Source organism: Equus quagga, chromosome 14, assembly GCF_021613505.1.
Source record: "Equus quagga isolate Etosha38 chromosome 14, UCLA_HA_Equagga_1.0, whole genome shotgun sequence".
Taxonomy (NCBI): Eukaryota; Metazoa; Chordata; class Mammalia; order Perissodactyla; family Equidae; genus Equus; species Equus quagga.
The window spans coordinates 21,815,898-21,835,020 of NC_060280.1; the positions used below are offsets into that span (position 1 = coordinate 21,815,898).

The window sequence follows — 19,123 nt, forward strand, 5'->3', positions numbered from 1 at the left end:
GCCCCCCAACCGCTAGGGGCGGCGCTAGAGAGATGAGCGGCAAGGCCCTGGCCGGGGCTGCCCGCGGGCCGCCGCCGCCCCCGCGGGTCCCGCGCAGGCCCCGCGGGCGACCGCGGCTGCGGGACAGCGGCGGGCCCCGCCGGCCGCTCTCAAACGCCGGCTTGGTGGCCTGGGCCACCTTGATGGCCTTACCATCCAGGGACTTGCCGTTCATGTCTCTGGCGGCGGCCTTGGCGTCTGCGGGGCTTTCGAAGGTGACGAACGCGAAGCCCCTGGACTTGCTGGTTTCTCGATCTTTCATCAAGAGCACCTCGATGATGCGGCCATACTTGCCAAACTCTGCCTCGAGGGCTTTCTCGTCGGTTTCGGGGTTGAGCCCGCCAATGAAGAGCTTCCCAGGGCGATCCGCTTCCACCATTTCGTCGGTTGAGTGGTCTGAGGCGGTGGGGGCGAAGGGGCGGCGGCGGTCGCGGCCTTCGAGCGCACTCGCCGAGGGCGGCTCCTACCGGTCGGGCGGCGCGTCGTCGCCGAGTCCCCGAACCGCAGTCACCGCCCGCGCTGCGCAGGCGGAACGCTCGGGTTTGTGCCTCTGGCGTCTGGTTCCCGCAGCCCCCGGGCTCTTTCTAGCTGTGATTGGTTGGTTTTCCCGGGAGGGCAGTCCCGCCGTCGGGAGAGGTCGGCGGTTTTGTGACTTTCTTTCCAGTCTTTAAACTTCGACTTACTCACCTGTCCCTGCCTTACGTTCTTTACTTCACTCCTGAAAGCCCTGCCCCGAAAGGAAATGCCGTTAGGTTAAAAAACAAAAAAAAAAAGTTCCCCATTGCTCCTAAGGAGAAGAATTATAATGCATTCCCATCCAAGATACCCAAACCATTTTCAAACAGAAAAAAGTTAATTGAAAAATGACATAAGTAATAATAGTTTAAAAATGCAGTTTGTACGGAAAATGTATTAAGAATAAGATTTTTTGCATTGCCAAAGGGGAAGAGAAGACTTGATAAGTGGAGGCTCGTTGGTAGAACAGGAAGAAGGAGGGAGTCATTATTTGGATGCACCATTTTCTTCAATTTCTCAACCTTCGGAGGGCTCATAGTTATGTGGGATTATTGCTTCCCTTTAAAATAAAGATATTGCACAGAAAGTCACCTTTAGGACAAAATAAAGGCAAAACATGAGAGCCCTTGGACACTTGTTGAAGTTGAACCTGAGCGAGCATAACACATGGAAGCCTTCGCCTCTTCCTCTCGACAAGGACACGCCGCAGAAAAACAAAACATTTTGGGTTCATTCGTTCAAGTTATACAATTCAGATTTGCTCCTCATGATATTCTCTGAATGGAAATGTGTGAAGAGTAAATTGGTGAATGTATCTTTGCTTGAGACTGTAATGTCTAAAACCACTTTTCTTTTTAACTATAGTGTTTTTCAAAGAGTGGTAGAAATTTTTCAAAGGCTGCTATGATGAAAAGTTAACTAAATGGTCATGAGAAGTTTCTATGTGTGTACATATATATGTACACATATGTGTTACATTGGTTTATTGCGATAGCTAATATAATGTTGAAGGAGGTAGTGAAAACAGGCCTTTTTGTGATGTTTCTGACTAATGCGGATTTTTTAAGGTTTAAGATTTTTTAGCATGCATGAATGGAAGTTAAATGCATCACGTCAGTTTATGTGATGAATTGCAGTAACAGATTTTTGTTAAGTCATTATTCTATTTCTAAGGTAAACCTACCCGTTTGAGATGTATTCCTTTTTAAAAATATTGAGGACTTTTGTTCGCTTGTACTTAGAAATTTTACATTTCTGAGCATAAAGGGTATTGGCCTACAATTTTCTTGCCCATACTGAGCTGGGGATATTTTTGCCTAAATTTCTTTTAGTTTTAAGTCTATTTGGATTTTTAAAAATTTCTTCTTGACTTCGTTTTTGTAGGATATACTTTTCTAAGACTTACTCATATTTGTTTAATTTGAAATTTTATTTTACTGATAGCTGTGTCCTGTTTTCCTTTCTCTTGCCAGAGGTTTTTTTAAATCTTTTCAGAGAACCAGCCTTTTTCTTTGCTGATCCTGTTTTGATTTAATTTCCTATTATTGTCTTTCTTTCCTTCTTTCCACATTCTTTGATTTACAGTTTGTATTATTTTTGTTCTAAATTTTTAGGTAGGACACTTAGTGCATTAAGAGTTTTAAAAAACATTTCTTCTAATTGTTGTATCTAACTTATTCTCTATGTACTAGTTAACAGCATGTCCTGAGCTGTTGTTCAATTCCTAACATTTTCTCATTTTCATTTTTTCTTTCTTGACTCATGAATTATAAAGTATGTTTTTAAATTTTCAAACATATGGATATTTTCAGTTATTTTTTAACATGCTCTGTATGATAGCCATTCTTTGGGTTTTGTTGAGATTTGCTTTGTGATCTAATGTGTGTGTGTCTCTAATGTTCTATATATGCTTGAGGAGAAAGTGTATTCTCTAAATATTGAGGTAGAATTTTCCTTATATTGTGATGGTCAGATCTTCCTTATCCTAACTTAGCTTTTATTTGACAGAATTGTCAATCACTGAGAACTGTTTTAAAATTTCCTATAATTGTGTTTGGGCCAGCCCCGTGGACGAGTGGTTAAATTCGCACTCCAGCTTCAGCGGCCCAGGGTTCCACTGGCTTGGATCCTGGGTGCGGACCTAGCACCATCTCATCAGACCATGCTGAGGTGGCATCCCATATAGCAGAACTAGAAGGACCTACAACTAGAATACACAACTATGTACTCAGGGGCTTTGGGGAGAAGAAAAGAAAATTTCTCATAATCATGGATTTGTCAATTTCTCTTTATTTTTACATCCCATTTTGGTTCATGTAATTTAAGATTAAATTGTTAGATATATAAAAATTGAGAATTATTATGTATTTCTGGTGAATGTCTTTACTATGCAATGATCCTTATTATTCATAATAACCTTTTTTACCTTAATCTGTTTTGTCTGATACTCATATAGCTCAATATTTTTCAGGTTTCTTTCTGCCAGCTTATTGTGTGCTGTCTGTTAACCGTGCCTTTCTCACCTCTTTTTTTCCATCTTCCTCCCTTCTCTTCTATCAAACGATTTGTCTTTATTCCTTTCTTTTTCCTCTAAAAGTATGGAAGAAGTTATGCCTTCTGTTTCTATTCTTTGGATGAATAGAACTATACCACAATTTATTATTTCCATTTTCCTGTGATGGACCACACCTGAATTTATGCTGAGACGACGCCTAGTGGGGCTCCTAGATAGTTTCAGGATGGGGACTGGTAGCCTGAAGAACAAACCCTGTGATTAGAGGGTTAAAACTTTCAGCTCTCCTGCCTACACGAACACAAACACACACACACACACACACACACACACACACACACACACACGTCCCAGGAGGGAAGAGAGGCTGGAGATTGAGTCATTTCTGGGCTTCCTCTTTCCAGGCAAAGTAAGGGGACTACTGTGTGTCCGAAACTTTTGCTCCCTTTTGTTCCAGGGCTCCTCTCAGGTAAACTAGTTTGGGAATGTCCCAGGAACCCTAAAGAGGCCAATAAAATAGATTCTTTAGTAAAGTTTTGCCAGCAAGGAAGAAAGCGAATAGTACAGTAGTCCCCTCTCATCCTTGAGGGATATATTCCAAGACCCTCAGTGGATGCCTAAAACTGAGGATAGTACCGAGCCCTATATACACTATGCTTTTTCCTATACATCCATATTTGAGGTGCAACAGCAAAACTAGCACAGACTTCTTTTTCCTTCATAATTTCATGGGTGGAAGATTCATTCTTACAGTTGATCTTAGCAACCTCAGCATACAATTTTTTTTCTTACTATGCCAAGAACTTTCACATTTTAACTTAAAGGAAGCACTTTATGGCTTCTCTTTGGCATATCTGAATTGCCAGCATCACTACTCTTGTGCTTTGGGGCCATAATTAAGTAAAATAAGGGTTACTTGAATACAAGCAGTGCTATACCATGACAGTCAATCTGATAAGCAAGATGGCTACTAAGTGACTAAAGTACAAGTAGCTTATACAGCATGGATACGCTGGTTAAAGGGATGATTCACGTCCTGAGCAAGTGGGATGGCTCGAGATTTCATTATGCTATTCAGAAAAGAGTGCAATTTGAAACTTACAAATTGTTTATTTCTGGAGTTTTCCATTTAATATTTTTAGACCACAGTTGACCATGAGTAACTGAAAGTATAGAAAGCAAAATCATGGATAATGGGGGACTCGTTTTAGGATAGTTGCAAAGCATATAGTCTGCAAGGGTTGGAGAGTGAGTGTGTTCAGTCAACTGAGAAGCTCCCATATCCTTAACTAATTGTACCTTATAAACAAAGAGGCCTGGGACTTTATCCCATCCTCCAGAATATACTCAGCATCTTAATCATCAAAATCTGCCTCCACTGTGCTTCTGGAGCACTGGATCCGGAGTCAGACTCACCACCGGTTACCCAAACAAGCACAGACTGGAGACAAAAGTTCTCTGTGCTTTCTGAGTCCACTTGTCGCAGGGTCCAATAGTGGTTCTGATCGAGATCTGAGTAGGGGCGCCATAGAACTGTCAGAGGGAAACAGCACTGGACACGTGTTCAAGGTGGCAAGATAGACTAAAGTCTACACTTACAGTGTGTAAACTGAGCTCAGTTCCAGCTGAGACAAAGATGACAGATTTTTAAAGGGAGAACAGAGAGGGAACAAAAAGGGGTAATGAGGAAGTAAAAAAATGGGAACAATTTAAGGGACCAAGGAGGTATAGGGAAACAGAAAAATTACAGAAGGAGGTTAAGTGGAAAATTACTGAAAATGGTTTGGGAACAGTGTTAGGACAAAATACATTTTTCAGTTTGGCAGCATTGCACGTTCTTGTACAAAAGAGTCAGCACAGGGACTGGGGTCACCTTTAGGGACATGGCCTAGCGCAGGTGGAAAGCAGGTTAAAGTTTGGTCAAGTCTCTTAGCACAGTGTTCAGGAAAGTCCCTTGTGTCACGTGGGAGTTCACAGTTCACAGAGTGACTAAATTAGGGTGGTATCTTTGGTTTTGAATGTTGTAGAGTGGAAGAGCAGTTTGGGTTGGTACAGGACTCACAGCTTACTACTGAACAATCACAGATGTTCATGATCCAGACAAACAGCAGGTTATCCTTGAGGAAACGGCCAGCCTGCTGGATTGGATAACACTGTAAAGTTTGTTTACCCACAGGGGGACAGTCCAACTCCCCCATAAATGCCAAGTGGAACACTCCACATGAAGCAGCTGATATGCATCGTATGCAAGCTATGTGGGACTGGCTTTATGATAATCAAGATTATTATCACCCACAAGGTATGCCTGTTACCTGAGAGCTCATTGTAAATGCTGTGGTTAAGGGGGCTCTTTTGTGTGGGATCCCATGCTACAAAGTTGAGCAACAGTCTGAATAGCCTTATAGAATTTGTTGTCTCAGCTTCTCCCCAGGGGTCTTACAGGTGCTAATACAAATATTAAATCAATGAATAATAAAATGAGGAAAAGTAGAGGGGGAGTCCAGGTCATTGTCCCAGCAAGGTAGAAATCTTTAGATGGTTATTTAAGAAATGGGATGAATAAATTAGATGGAGTTGTAACAAAGGTCTTAATACAGCACTATCAAAGGTTGGGTGGACCAAAGGAACCCCCTGCTAGTCTCTCTATATTAAAGAGTTTCAAACAAGTCTACTCTATTTACCCCAGTTTGGAAGGATTTTAAAAGCCCGAAGGCAGAGATTACAATGAAACACCTGACCTGGGATCCCCTGAGGCAATAGTCAGATTAATCAAGATGAAGACTGACAAAAGGGCCTAGGTCTCTTGGCTGGACACCAGCTGAGGACACAAGGTTTTATGCATGGAATGAGTGGGCAGAATGGCCAGGGAGTTGGAAAAGAGAAGTTTCTGGGACTCCTTGACAAGTGACCCTCATACACTGTGGGCATCAAAACCCACTGGTGAGGCCCTAAAGGGAGCGGCAATTAGACTGAGAGAATATAGAAGTATAAGTGTGGATGGGATTAGAGTGGAGGTTAGGATGACAAATGGAATGTTTAAACAGGCTCTACGTGAAATGATTGTGTCTCTTTGTCTCATTTACCTGAATGTATTATGTTGATGGACATTGTGTCTGACTGGGAAATGTTTCCTCTGCCTAGTACAAATCTTCCTCGACTTACAATGGGGTTATGTCCTGATAAACCCATCGTAAATTGAAAATATCATAAGTCAAAAATGCATTTAATACACCTAACCTACTAAACATCATAGCTTAGTCTAGCCTACCTTAATGGTGCTCAGGACACTTATATTAGCCTACACTTGGGCAAAATCATCTAACACAAATCCTATTTTATAATAAAATGTTGAATATCTCATGTATTTTATTGAATACTATACTGAAAGTGAAAAACAGATGGTTGGATGGGTACAGAATGGTTCTAAGTGTATGGGTCCTTTACCCTCATGATCACGTGGCTGACTGGGAGTTGCACTTGCTGCAGCTCCGTAGCGTCACAAGAGAGTATCATACCGTATATTGCTAGCCCAGGAAAAGATAAAAATTCAAAACTCAAAGTATGGTTTCTATTGAAAGTGTATTGCTCTCACACCATCATAAAGTCAAAACATCCTGAATCAAAACATCGTAAGTCAGGGACCTTCTGTGTTGTGAAACACAAGGCATGTAAATCCACCCTTCAAACAATATTAATTGTACATGCTAAATGGGAACAAATCAGATTGCCTGAGCCTACACAGTACAGAATAAAACCTGGAGTGCTGGTATGGGCGAATTCTCTGTACCGCAGACCTAGGTGAAGCATAAACTGGGGCTTATGGCAAAAACCCGTGAACACCCCCCAGTAATAACTACGGGGACTTTGAACCACAGAATTTCCGTTGGAGGAGCAATTGCTAGCTTGCTATAGGACATTAATTGAAACTGCCCCTATGATGGAAGAACATAAAATAATCTTATCACCTCACACCCATCAGGATGGTTTCTATTAAAAAACAAAACAAAACAAAACAGAAAATAACAAACATTGGCAAGGATGTGGGGCAATCGGAACACTGCACTATTGGCAGGAATGTAAAATGGTACAGCCACTAGGAAAAATAATACAGTGGTTCTTCAAAAAATTAAAAATAGAATTACCATAAGACCCATGTTAAATTAAGTAAACAAGAAGGCCATTAGACTGGGATGGCTCTAATGCCTGGGCGGCCTGTGTAAGCAAACCAAAACCTAAGCTTGTAAATACTTCATGGTTAAAAGATCAAGACCTAAAGACTGCCTTAGGCTGGCGAAATGGGTGAAGTAGTCAAAAGGTACAAACTTCCAGTTATAAGTCAAGTCCTGGGGATGAAATGTACAGTATAGTGACTATAGTTAACAATACTGTATTGTATATTTGAAAGTTGCTAAGAGAGTAGATCTTAAAAGTTCTTATTACAAGAAAGAAAATTGTTGAACTATGTGAGGTGATGAATGTTAACCTATTGTAGTAATCACTTCACAATTATATAGATGTATCAAATCATTATGATGTACAGCTAAAACTAATACAATGTCATATGTCAATTATATGTCAATAAAACTGGGGGGGAAAAAAACAAAAACCTAAGGACAACCAATCACAGCCAAATAGGTTTTCCCAAATAAGGCAAATGCTTAAGCTATAGCCAGTCAAATAATTTCCTTACTTTGCTTCTGTGTATAAAAGTCTTTCCTCGAAGCCAGCCCAGTGGCTCAGTGGTTTAAGTTTTCATGTTCCACTTTGGCAGCCCAGGGTTCACTGGTTCCGTCCCCAGTGTGGACCCATGCACTGCTTATCAAGCCATGCTGTGGTAGGCGTCCCACATATAAAGTAGGGGAAGATGGGCATGGATTTTAGCTCAGGGCCGATCTTCCTCAGCAAAAAGAAGAAGATTGGCAGCAGCTGTTAGCTCAGGGCTAATCTTCCTCAAAAAAATAAAAAATAAAAGACTTTCCTCTAGCTTCTGTAGGTGGAGCACTCCCAACCACTTCAGGTTTGGTGCTGCCTGACTCAGATTGATTTTTGCTCAAACTCTTAAAATTTTTAATGTGCCTCAGTTCATCTTTTAACATCCAGCAATCCACTTCTGGGTATATATCCGAAAGAACTGAAGGCAGAGTCTCAGATATTTATACACTCATGTTCCTAGCAGCATTGAGCACAACTGCCAAGAGGTGGAAGCAACTCAAGTGTTCACTGACAGATGAATAAACAAAATGTATTATATTGTACAATGGAACATTATTCCACCTTAAAAAGAAAGGAAATTCTGACATATGCTACAACATGGATGAACTTTGAAGACATTATGCTAAGTGAAATAAGCTAGTCACAAAAAAGACAAACATTGTATGATGGGTCCAGTTATATGAGGTATCTAGAATCATCAAGTTCATAGAAACAAAAAATAGAGTAGTGGTTGCCAGGGGCTAGAGGGAGAGAGAAATGAAGAGCTGTTGTTTAATTGGTATAGTTTCAGTTCTGCAAGATGAAAAAGCCCCAGGGATTGGCTGCACAACAGTATAAATATATCTAACACTACTGAAATTTACACTTAAAAATGGCTCAGATGATAAGCTTCATGTTATGTGTACTTGAGCACAATTACATTTAAAAAAAATAGTACATCTTAAAACCTGAAATACCTGTAACATCTTGGATGAGGTCAGAGAAACACGCCAATGGGGAGAGCAGTGCCCAGAAGAATTCCATACTAAAATGGAAATGGGTTCCACAGGAATACGCTATCAGAGGGATGCAGAGAGTTATTCAGTGGATTCACAAGTAGGTAGGCTCTCTTCCCCTAGGAATGACTTTGGAACTGCGTGAGAAGTACTAGATTGTATTCTACAGACAGTGCCTATAAACAGTCTCTCAGGTGACCAACAAAAAACTGCTTGGTTTATGAATGGCAGTTCCAAGGTGAATGGTCAGCATCCTGTTTGGAAGGCTGCCACTGTTATTTGAAGAAGGTAAAAATAAATCACCTTGGTGGGCTGAATTACATGCTATTTTCCTAGCAGCGATTGAAGAATTGAACAATGATAAAAGCCCCTATTTTTGAGCTTTTACTGACTTATGGGTGGTGTCCAATAGCCTGGCCATATGGTTGGGCAGAAGGGCAATGGAAAACTGGCCTATTAAAGGGATGCCCACATGAGGCATGGCCCTGTTGAAATCACTATGAGAATTTCAGGGATGCGTTATAGTAACACATGATGTTCATAAAGAAAAAGCAACTTGGAGGTTCACAGGTGATTGGAATTGACCAGTGGATACTCTGGTGCACTCGTTTGAGGAGGTCCCCTGGGTGCATAAAATGAGTGTAGATTATAGGACAACAGCAACACAGAAATGGACTGAATCTAGACATACTCCTTTTGTACCTCTGTAGCACAGAATGCCACTAAGAACTGTCTGTCTGCCAAGAAAGGAGAGAGACTGCAGATATCTGTGTGGTACATTCTCCGAGGGAAAGACCCTGAACATAGCTGGCAAGTGAGACTGAAGTGGATAGCCAATTGGTCTTCATAAGAATAGATACTGAATCTGGAGTAAACTTTGCTTACCTAGTGATAAATATGAATGCTCAGAGCACCATAAAAGAACCATAACAGAAGATATTGCACCAATTAGGATCACCAAGTCACATTTCTTCAGACCGAGGAACATACTTTATGGCTCATAATGTCCAACAATGGGCAGAGAGATATCCTCCTCAGAGTAGTAATTTGATAGAGAATTGGAATGGGCAATTAAAACATTGGTTGTCGGAGCCAGCCCAGTAGCATAGTGGTTAAGTTCCTGCACTCCGCTTCAGTGGCCCTGGGCTCGCCAGTTCAGATCCTGGGCTGAGACCTACACACTTCTCATCAAGCCATGCTGTGGTGGCATCCCACATACAAAATAGAGGAAGACCGGCATGGATGTTAGCTCAGGGACAATCTTCCTCAAGCAAAAAGAGGAAGATTGGCAACAGATGTTAGCTCAGGGCCAATCTTCCTTGCCAAAAAAACCCCAAAAAACATTGGTTGTCTAAAACAGGGAGAGATATAGGCATGAAGGGCTGGCTTACATGCTTTCATGACTGCGTGCTCACACTCAGCATGAGGGGGGCTAAGGGCATGTCCTAACTAAATTTATTTCTGGTAGATCTGGGGAACAGGGGTGGAGGAGGATGCTACTTTGTCTATGCAATTCTTGCCATGGGGAAGATGTCTGATGAGTATAGTTTTTTCTGTCTTCCCCACATCAACTTTCTTTTTCTTACCTAATGGTCACAGGACCGGGGTTACAACTACAAATCCCAGAAGCAGGGATGATTCCTAAGCAAGAAACTATATTTTAAACCTTTATGTCAGAATTTTGTTTCAATGAAAACATTTACATTACATTTCTTTACAGGTAGTATTAAATACATTCACATTGTTGTGAAGCAATCTCAAGAAGTCTTTTCATCTTGCAAAACTGAAACTATACCCATTAAACACCTCTCCATTCCCTCCAACCCCTTGCAACCACCATTATACGTTCTGTGTCTATGAATCTGATTACCTGTACCCCGGCATTTATTCAAACAATATTATGAACCAAAAGACTTTTGTCTGTTAATGTTCCTCTTATTCACACATATTTATATCACTTCAGTGAGTTTATATTAATTCAGTGAATTTTAGTGAAGTCCACTTTTGGGGAATTGGTTTCTGCCTGTATTTAGGAAAGTGGTTTCACAGATTAGGACCTCGGCTCCCTTATGAGTGGCGAAACTGCCAAGCTGGAAAAGTTCTGGGGGAATGCAAGGGGTTGCTGCCTCTAAGCGCTGTCCAGGGTCCTGATTTCTGTAGTTATGGAGGCCAGGGGTGGGGGCGCGTCCTTTCCAGGCATGTCGACGCCCCTACCAGGGGCCTCATGCCGAGTTCTGAGGGCGCCTGGCTTAAGGACACAGAATACCGGCCCCTGCTCCCCGCCAGTCAAAGGTCAGGCTCGCAAGCGGCGCCGCGCACCGGGCACACTTGCGGAGGCCGTTGAGCTCGTTTTCTCCCCTCCTACCATGGCAGAACTGCGGACGCCCTGACTCTCCGGACACCCGCCTCCCTTCAGGCTTCATCCAAGGACCTGAGGCCAGATTCGCCACACTTAAAGTAATAATTTTCACAAGCCAACTAGAAATGCAGCACGCGCGCTTGCCCCAAGAATAGAATCCAGGGGCTGCCGCTGGATGCGGAGGCTGCGATTTCAGAAGCCTCCGAGAGCTGGGCGTTCCCAGCGCAGTGTGTTCCCAAGCTGTGAGAGTCACCAGGTTTTCCCATGATAACAAGACACCTACTTCATGGAGTTGTTAGGAAGATGGAAAGTAATACAGAGGTTCCTAGGAAGAGTAGGATATTTTTGCTTTCATTCATTTATTCATTGAGAACCCACAACATGCAATACGCTGTGCTGTGAGCTGGAAATAGAACAATGAAGGAAAGAGCCATGGTCCCTGCCCTCACTATGCTTACACTGTGGTGAGGGAGATAGACGATTAGGAAATAAAATAAGTAAATCTTTGTGATAAAAGAAAGAAAAAGGATGCTTTGTTAGGAAAAGGGGGAGGGTAGTACTTAAGACAGAGCGCTCAACCACTGGAAGGAGGTGACATTTAGACCGCAGTCTAAAGGATGGTCCCGAGCCAGCTCTGTGAAGACTGGAAGAGCAAAGTGGACAGAGAGGATCACCTACGCAATGCATCTGTGGCGAAAAACCTGGAGCACTCAGGGAATTGAGAAGAAATCATTGTGTGGTTTAGTGATAGGGGAGAATGACGTATTGTAAAGGGGAACCAAATTATGCAGCCTTCTGAATAAGGAGAATTTTCACTTACTCTTTCATTCACTCAACAAATATTTATTGAGCATCTATTACATGGGAGGCACTATAGTAAATGTTGGAGATTATAAGGTGAAAACAGGAAAGGGGGCTGTTTTATAAATAAACAATTACATCTGAAAGAGACAAAAATTCTAACAATGTGTGAGTGCATAGTCTTTCCCCTTCCTCCTGTTGCTATAAAGGAACCTGCTAGTTTTCACCCTTTTCTCTAGTCTTAAAAAAGTTTACTTATTTGCTGGGAGAGGGTCTATGATAATCTAAAAAATAAAGGAATGAAGACTAAAGAAGGAAGAAAAAAATATTACAGACAGAACAATATGTTCAAAGGAAAATGGACAAAATGTCAAGCTGAAGACAGTGTTATTCTGTTTGAAAGTAATGTTAATTGTCAATGGTTTACACAGTGTTTTGGGGTCAAGAGGTGGGGCTGAATGTAAGAATTAGAAATGAATAACAGAAATACCACCCTATTTGAGTCTTTGACTATCCTGTTTGACTTAACTACACTATTTGAAATTGCAATCCCTTCCCAACCCAAGGCTGGGTTTAGGGTGAGGGTGGTGATTTGCCTGATGCATAAAATTTAAGGAGATGCCAAAAAACTCAGTAGTCAAGATGAGTAATATTTTTAAAAATCAAAATTAATGCAAAAATATCCATGATAACCAAAAATCAAAAAATTAGCATCCAACCCTACACTAGCACAACCCCTGGAATAAGTACCTCACTGGCCGCACCTTAATTCTGGCCCATGGATTATCTGATAGTAGTGATAGCAGGCATGTTTTCAAAATTTAAATGGCATTGCTTCTAGTATTGATAGAGTTTATGGTGGACTAAGCAAGGCCACAAATTCTTTGACACTGCTCCCATCAAGAAGTGACTGATCTTGAATCTGAGCTGACCTGGACTGTTTTCACCAATGGAGTATGACAGAAGTGATTTTATGCCAGTTCTGGGCCAGCTTTTAAGAGAAATGGCAACTTCCATTTAGCCTCCTCAAGTCCTAAACCCCCACTGAAGAACTCCATCTTCCCAGCTGGAGAGAGCACGTGGAGAGGCCCTAAGACTAGAGGGAGGAGGGGCCCAGCTCAACCCAGCCTTCCAGCCTTCCTTGCCAAGGCACCAGGCATGTGAGTAAAATCATTTGGAGCCTCCAGAGCAACTTGGCTGCCAGCTGAATACCATCAAGGGACTCCAAGTGATGTCATGTGGGGCATAAGAAATGCTTAGCTGAGCCTTTTCTGAATTGTAATCTACCAAGTCATAAGACATAACAAAGTGGTTGTTGTTTTAAGCCACTAAATTTTGGGATGGTTTGTTATATAGCAATAAATAAAACAATCTCACAGAAAATGTTGTGTCATGTGTCCGTGTCATGTGTCCGTCAAATGGAGGAAGCTTTTTTCAGTTCTAATCTCAATAATCTTATATTTTATTTCTTCATAATAAGCTACAGAAAATGTTCACTGCAGAAGTGGACTCCCATTTCTGTTGAGACTAGGGATTCTCAAATATTAACATACCTAAGAATTGCCTGGGAAATTATTAAAAATACCAGTTCCTAGTACCCTCACCCAGATATTCTGATTCAGTAAGTCTGATATGCGGCTCAGGAATCTTGTTTTTTTTTTTGAGGAAGATTAGCCCTGAGCTAACCTCGGCTGCCAATCCTCCTCTTTTTGCTGAGGAAGACTGGCCCTGAGCTAACATCCACGCCCATCTTCCTCTACTTTATATGTGGGACGCCTGTCACAGCATGGCTTGCCAAGCGGTGCGTAGGTCTGTACCTGGGATTCGAACCCGCGAACCCCGGGCCACTGAAGCAGAACAAGCAAAGTTAACCGCTGTGCCACCAGGCCGGTCCCAGGAATCTTCATTTTAAGAAATACCCAATAATTTCTACACTAGTGGTCCCAAGAGCAGAAACAAAGAAGCATTCAATAAAACATACCAGAGATGGCGAGGCTGTGAACCATGCCATGGCAGTGGGAGTGGAGAGAGAGGAAAACAAGGTGCTTTACATAATCTTCCCTAGCCCCATCCCCTCGTCTCGTTTTTAGGCTTCTCACATCAGAATTCTTAAGCTCTGCATTCAATTAAAAAATATCATCTTACACTATTCAGAGAGCTTTATGTTTTTCATTTTATTTTACCCTCTAAACTCCCTTGTGAAATAGAAGAGACATTTTAAAGAGAAGTGACTAACCTATATCTAACAGACATCGAATGAAACAAGTGTGGGCACAGAATATCTAAAGCTAAGAGCCCCAGGCCTTGTCACTCTGAAGTCTTTTATTTTATTTTTTTTTTTAAAGATTTTATTTTTTCCTTTTTCTCCCCAAAGCTCCCCTGTACATAGTTGTGTATTCTTCGTTGTGGGTTCCTCTAGTTGTGGCATGTGGGACGCTGCCTCAGCGTGGTCTGAGGAGCAATGCCATGTCCGCGCCCAGGATTCGAACCAACGAAACACTGGGCCGCCTGCAGCGGAGCGCGCGAACTTAACCACTCGGCCACGGGGCCAGCCCCTTTTATTTTACTTTTTTAAAGACTATCAGAGGTTCTTCAAATCAGAAACACAGCCACCAGGAATCATCTTCTTCATTATGATCATTACAATCGTGCTTAATGACTAGGTGTGGATTGCTAACTCCCACAGCTTCCAGCAGCTTCTGGGATTCCTCATCAAGTGCCTCTTTGCATAACCTGAGGAAACAAAGGAACATCTCTGCTTGCACTCAATTTTCCCACAGCCCTAATACTTTATCCAGAGAATTTATTTCTGTTCTGTTAAAGTAGAGAGACAATGTTATTAACATGGCTGGGGAGTGGGAAAGCAAAGTATGGGGGATACACTGAGGGAGATATAGCAGTTGAAGGAAAATGGAATATAGAAGAGAAAGAGAGAAATGGATTAGAATTTAAAGGGGATCCTCTAAGAGCCTTTATCTATTCAAGCAAAATAGTACTGCTAATGATGATGATGATGAAAATAGCTAACACATACATTGTTTATTATATTCTAGGCACTGTTCTAAATACTGCCTATATTAACTCAGGTGATCGATCCTCACAATAAGACTATGGGTAGATATTATCATTTCACCCATTTTACAAATAAGGAAGCTGAAACACAGCCTGGGGACTAGTGCAAGTTCAAATATCCAGTAAGTGGCAGGGCCAGAATTCAAACTTAGCTAGTCTGGCTCTAGGGTTCTCAGCTCTTAACCACTATGCTACATTATGTCTCCCAAAATTCAGTGTTCTCTGGGAGAAAAATCAAATAAGGGCCTTGAAAATACCCAAGAATCCACAGTCAGGTTGATCCTAAGGCCTGCAATAAATGAGTGCTCCCCAAGTCCCTCATTACAGGGAGCTTTACCCTGAGAAGACGATGAAGACTTACCCTAGAACCTGTAGTTTACATTCAGGAGACTTCAAGACTTCACATAACTTCATAATTCCTTCACACCCTAAGGTATTCTGTGTCAAGTTTATTTTTATCAGTCTTTGGTTGCTGCTAAGAGTAGAGGAAAGATCCTGGCAACAGAGAGAGGTCAGACCACAGTATTCCAACCTGCAAGGAAGAGAGACTGAAGATAAAATTAACTCTATCCCATGACAGAGAGCAAGCACACAAGAGATCTGTGAGCTAGGAGTACAGGATAACTCCAGAAGCTTAAAAAAATGAGCACAATTAGGGTAAATTCAAGGAATATAAGTACTTATAATATTCATTACTAGATATTTCTAGGCTAATATATCCCTTCCTATATTATGTATTACAAATTCATAATTATATTTCATGGAATAAATAAAATATGAAAGCACATTAAGGAAAACTATGAAAACAGCTGAACACTTAAACAGCATTAAAAATATAGCAACAATATGTAGACTTTAGAAATATGGCATTGAGTGTTTAAAAAGCAAGGTATATAATGAGGTCTCTAACTCATGCCATTTATGCAAATAAAAATTCATATACCAAAAAAACATTACATCTTTTACAAGAACACTCACAATTCTATGGCATATTTCAAACACATTAGGTCAGTTGCCCATAAGTGGGAAGGAGAATAGCTAATGGAGATAAATTAACCAACTAACCAACCAACCAAGAGTCAATCAAGGGCCCTTGCATAAACCAATGATAATATAATACCATGAGCTGAGGAAGTATATTACACTCAACCTTCTACACCAGATGACCCCCCAATCAACTAATTTTAACTTAAGTTTCACCTTATGTTTACCTAGTCATTCAACAATTGAGTGCCTACACAGGTGCTGAGTATACAAAACGTTTTTAAGTTGCTGCCCACATGGAACTCACATGTTGTGATGGAGCAATAATCCCACTAATATGACACAAGGTAAACAAATATCACACAAAATAAACCTTAGGGTAAAAAGAATTATAAGACATAAAAGGTTATCAAGAATTCATCAGGAAACATAATCTTTCTAAATTTGCAGTCACTAATTGCAGCCTCAGAATATAGAAAACAAAAACAGAACTATACAGTAAAAGACAAAAATCCAATTATAATGGAGATTTTAATGTATTTTTCACACTAGTTGACTGAATTATCTGGGAAAAAAACTATAAAAATATAGATGATTTGAACAACAGAATTAACAATCTTAACTGTTATACTACAACCAACAACACTTGATACTCTTTTCAAGTGCAATATGGAACACACATCAAAACTGACCTTATACTGGACCATGAAGCAAATGTCAACAAATTTCAAAGAATTAAAATCATGTACAGTATGTTCTCAGACCACAATGCTACAGATTAAATATAAAAAGATAAGAAATTCCTCTTATGTTTGAAAATTAAGGAGTACACTTTAAAATAACCCATGGGTTGAAGAAAAAAATCATAAGGGAAGTAAAATATTTTAGACTGAAAAATAACAAGAACACAGCATATAATATCAAAACTTGTAGGATGAAGTTAATGCAGTGATTTGAAGGAAAATCAACCTTAAGTCTGTGTTGGAAAAGAAGAAAGGCAATATTTATGAGCTAAGCATCCAACTCAAGAACTTAGAAAAAGAATGGTAAACTCAATGAAAGTAGAAGAAAAGAAATAAGATAAAAACAATAATTACTGAAAAATCACTAGATATCTAAATCACTAGAGATGATTTAGAAATTAAGCAGATAATAAAATATTAGACACCTGCCAATAAGTTTTAAAATTTAGATGAAATGGATAAAATCATAGGAATAATCTTACTTACCAAAAATTATTCAATAAGAGAAAACCTACATAAATGCATAATTATTTTAAAAATTGAATAAGAAGTCAAAAGTCTTACACAAAGGAAACTCCAGATCATATAGCTTCACCAGAAATTTCTATGAAGTTCAAGGGAGAAATAATTCCAATCTTACACAATCATATGCCAAAACACACGCATGATTGGCTAAAATTTTAAAAATTAAGTCTGACAAAATTGGCAAGAATAGAGAGCACTAGGAACTCTTACACGCTGCCAGTGGTAGAATAAATTGGCACAATCCTTTTTGACAATATCTGGTAAATTTGAAGACATATTCCCCATGATATAACAATTTCACTCGTAATTATTTAGCCTAGATAAATGTATATAGATGTGCCTCAGAATTCATGTATTAAAATATTCACAGCAGCACTGGACATAAAAGAAAAGAAACGAAAACAACGCAAAAGTCCACCTACAATAGAATGGTTATATAGTTTGTGGCATGGTCATTTGTTGAAACTTTTTACAGCAATAAAAATGAATTAACTACAGCCACATGAAACAACTGGGTGATTGTTACAATCATAACATTAAGCAAAAAAGTCATAACAGAAGAATACATAAAGTATGATTCCCTGTATATAAAGTTCAAAGTCAGGCAAAATTCAACTATATTGTTTAGGATTACATACACTCATGATTCACTGTACCAGAAAACAAATAAATAACTGCCATAAAGATCAGGATAATGGTTATTTCTTGGGGAGGAATAAAGAAATTTTGATTTGGAAGAGATGATTAAGGGTAATTTAGTTTATGGGGAAATGCGATTTCCTGACCCAGGTGTGGTTACAGACATGTTTGGTTTTTAAAATATTCACTTTTCTGTATATATTTTATATTTCATAATGAAAATGTTTAAAATATGATTTGGCAGAGCTTAAAAATAACAGAAGAGAAAAATAAAAATTATAAAATGAAGGTCACATTAGAAGAAGCAAAAAGGAGATCATAGCTGCTGAAAATACACTCAGGAATAGGTAGGATGGGTTAGGAAAAAAATCAAGAAAAAGAATAAGTCTTAAAAGATTAACGAAAATTACAGATAAGAAAGACAGACAAAAGAGATCCAACCTAAACAAAATTAGTGACCCTGAAAAAAAATTCAACAAATAGATGAGCAGAAATTAAAGAAAAGAAACCTTACCAAAAAAGAGAACAATTACAGATTAAATGGCACACCATTTCTCCAGAAAAATATTAATAAAGAAAATTCAACACAGGACAAATTCTTGGGCCTAAGGACCAAGTGTATGGACATCCAGCACTGCCCCCACCCCCGCCCCGCAAAAATGAAAGGAATTTTTAACCAATAAGGACATTAAGGGGGAAGAATCAGCTGGTTTCAGACTTTTCTACTAGATTCAATGCTAGCAGGCAATGGACTCTCTCTGTCGAACTCTCAGAGGAAGAATGACCAAAATATTATGAACACAGCCAACCTGTCATTCACATTCTTAGAAAACTAGGACATTTGCAGATACGCAAAACATCAAGGAATAGTATAGCACCCAGGTCTTCCATTTTGAAGAAACAATGAAAGTCAAAGTATTCAATGAACATTCCACAGTTCCTAGCATCCACAGGCATCTGGTATTGCTGAGCTCTGGAGTGGCTCCTCAAAATTAAATCAAAAGGATTTCTGACTCTCTTCTTCACCAGCTCCTGGTCTATACTTTTAGTAGGGCAATTTGATCACTAAATGTGGCTATCCCCTGAAATGGTTCATCTGGTTTTGGCCACCTCCTGGGTAATGGGGGTGGAGAGTAGCAACACCAATACTTGGGAAAAGAACACTTCAGAACCTGGGAGGTACATGGAGTGGGGAGAACAATTAAGCCTCTCTTTTTTTCCCCTA

The 19,123-nt window shown here is 40.1% G+C and overlaps 2 protein-coding genes across 2 annotated transcripts in view; both read right to left on the bottom strand.

Moving 5' to 3' along the window:
* The window catches only part of RBMXL2 (RBMX like 2), a 1,436-nt gene extending 1,018 nt beyond the window's left edge, over positions 1-418 (bottom strand). Inside the window, exon 1 of the mRNA XM_046685528.1 lies at positions 11-418. Within this exon, the coding sequence (XP_046541484.1) occupies positions 11-418 (408 nt within the window). The remainder of the gene's footprint in view (positions 1-10) is intronic.
* A 14,114-nt stretch (positions 419-14,532) lies between these two features.
* The window catches only part of NLRP14 (NLR family pyrin domain containing 14), a 36,840-nt gene continuing 32,249 nt past the window's right edge, over positions 14,533-19,123 (bottom strand). The window contains exons 11-12 of the mRNA XM_046684764.1: positions 15,369-15,539; positions 14,533-14,668 (exon numbers count right to left, since the gene is read on the bottom strand). Coding sequence (XP_046540720.1) covers positions 14,533-14,668; positions 15,369-15,539 — 307 coding nt within the window. The remainder of the gene's footprint in view (positions 14,669-15,368; positions 15,540-19,123) is intronic.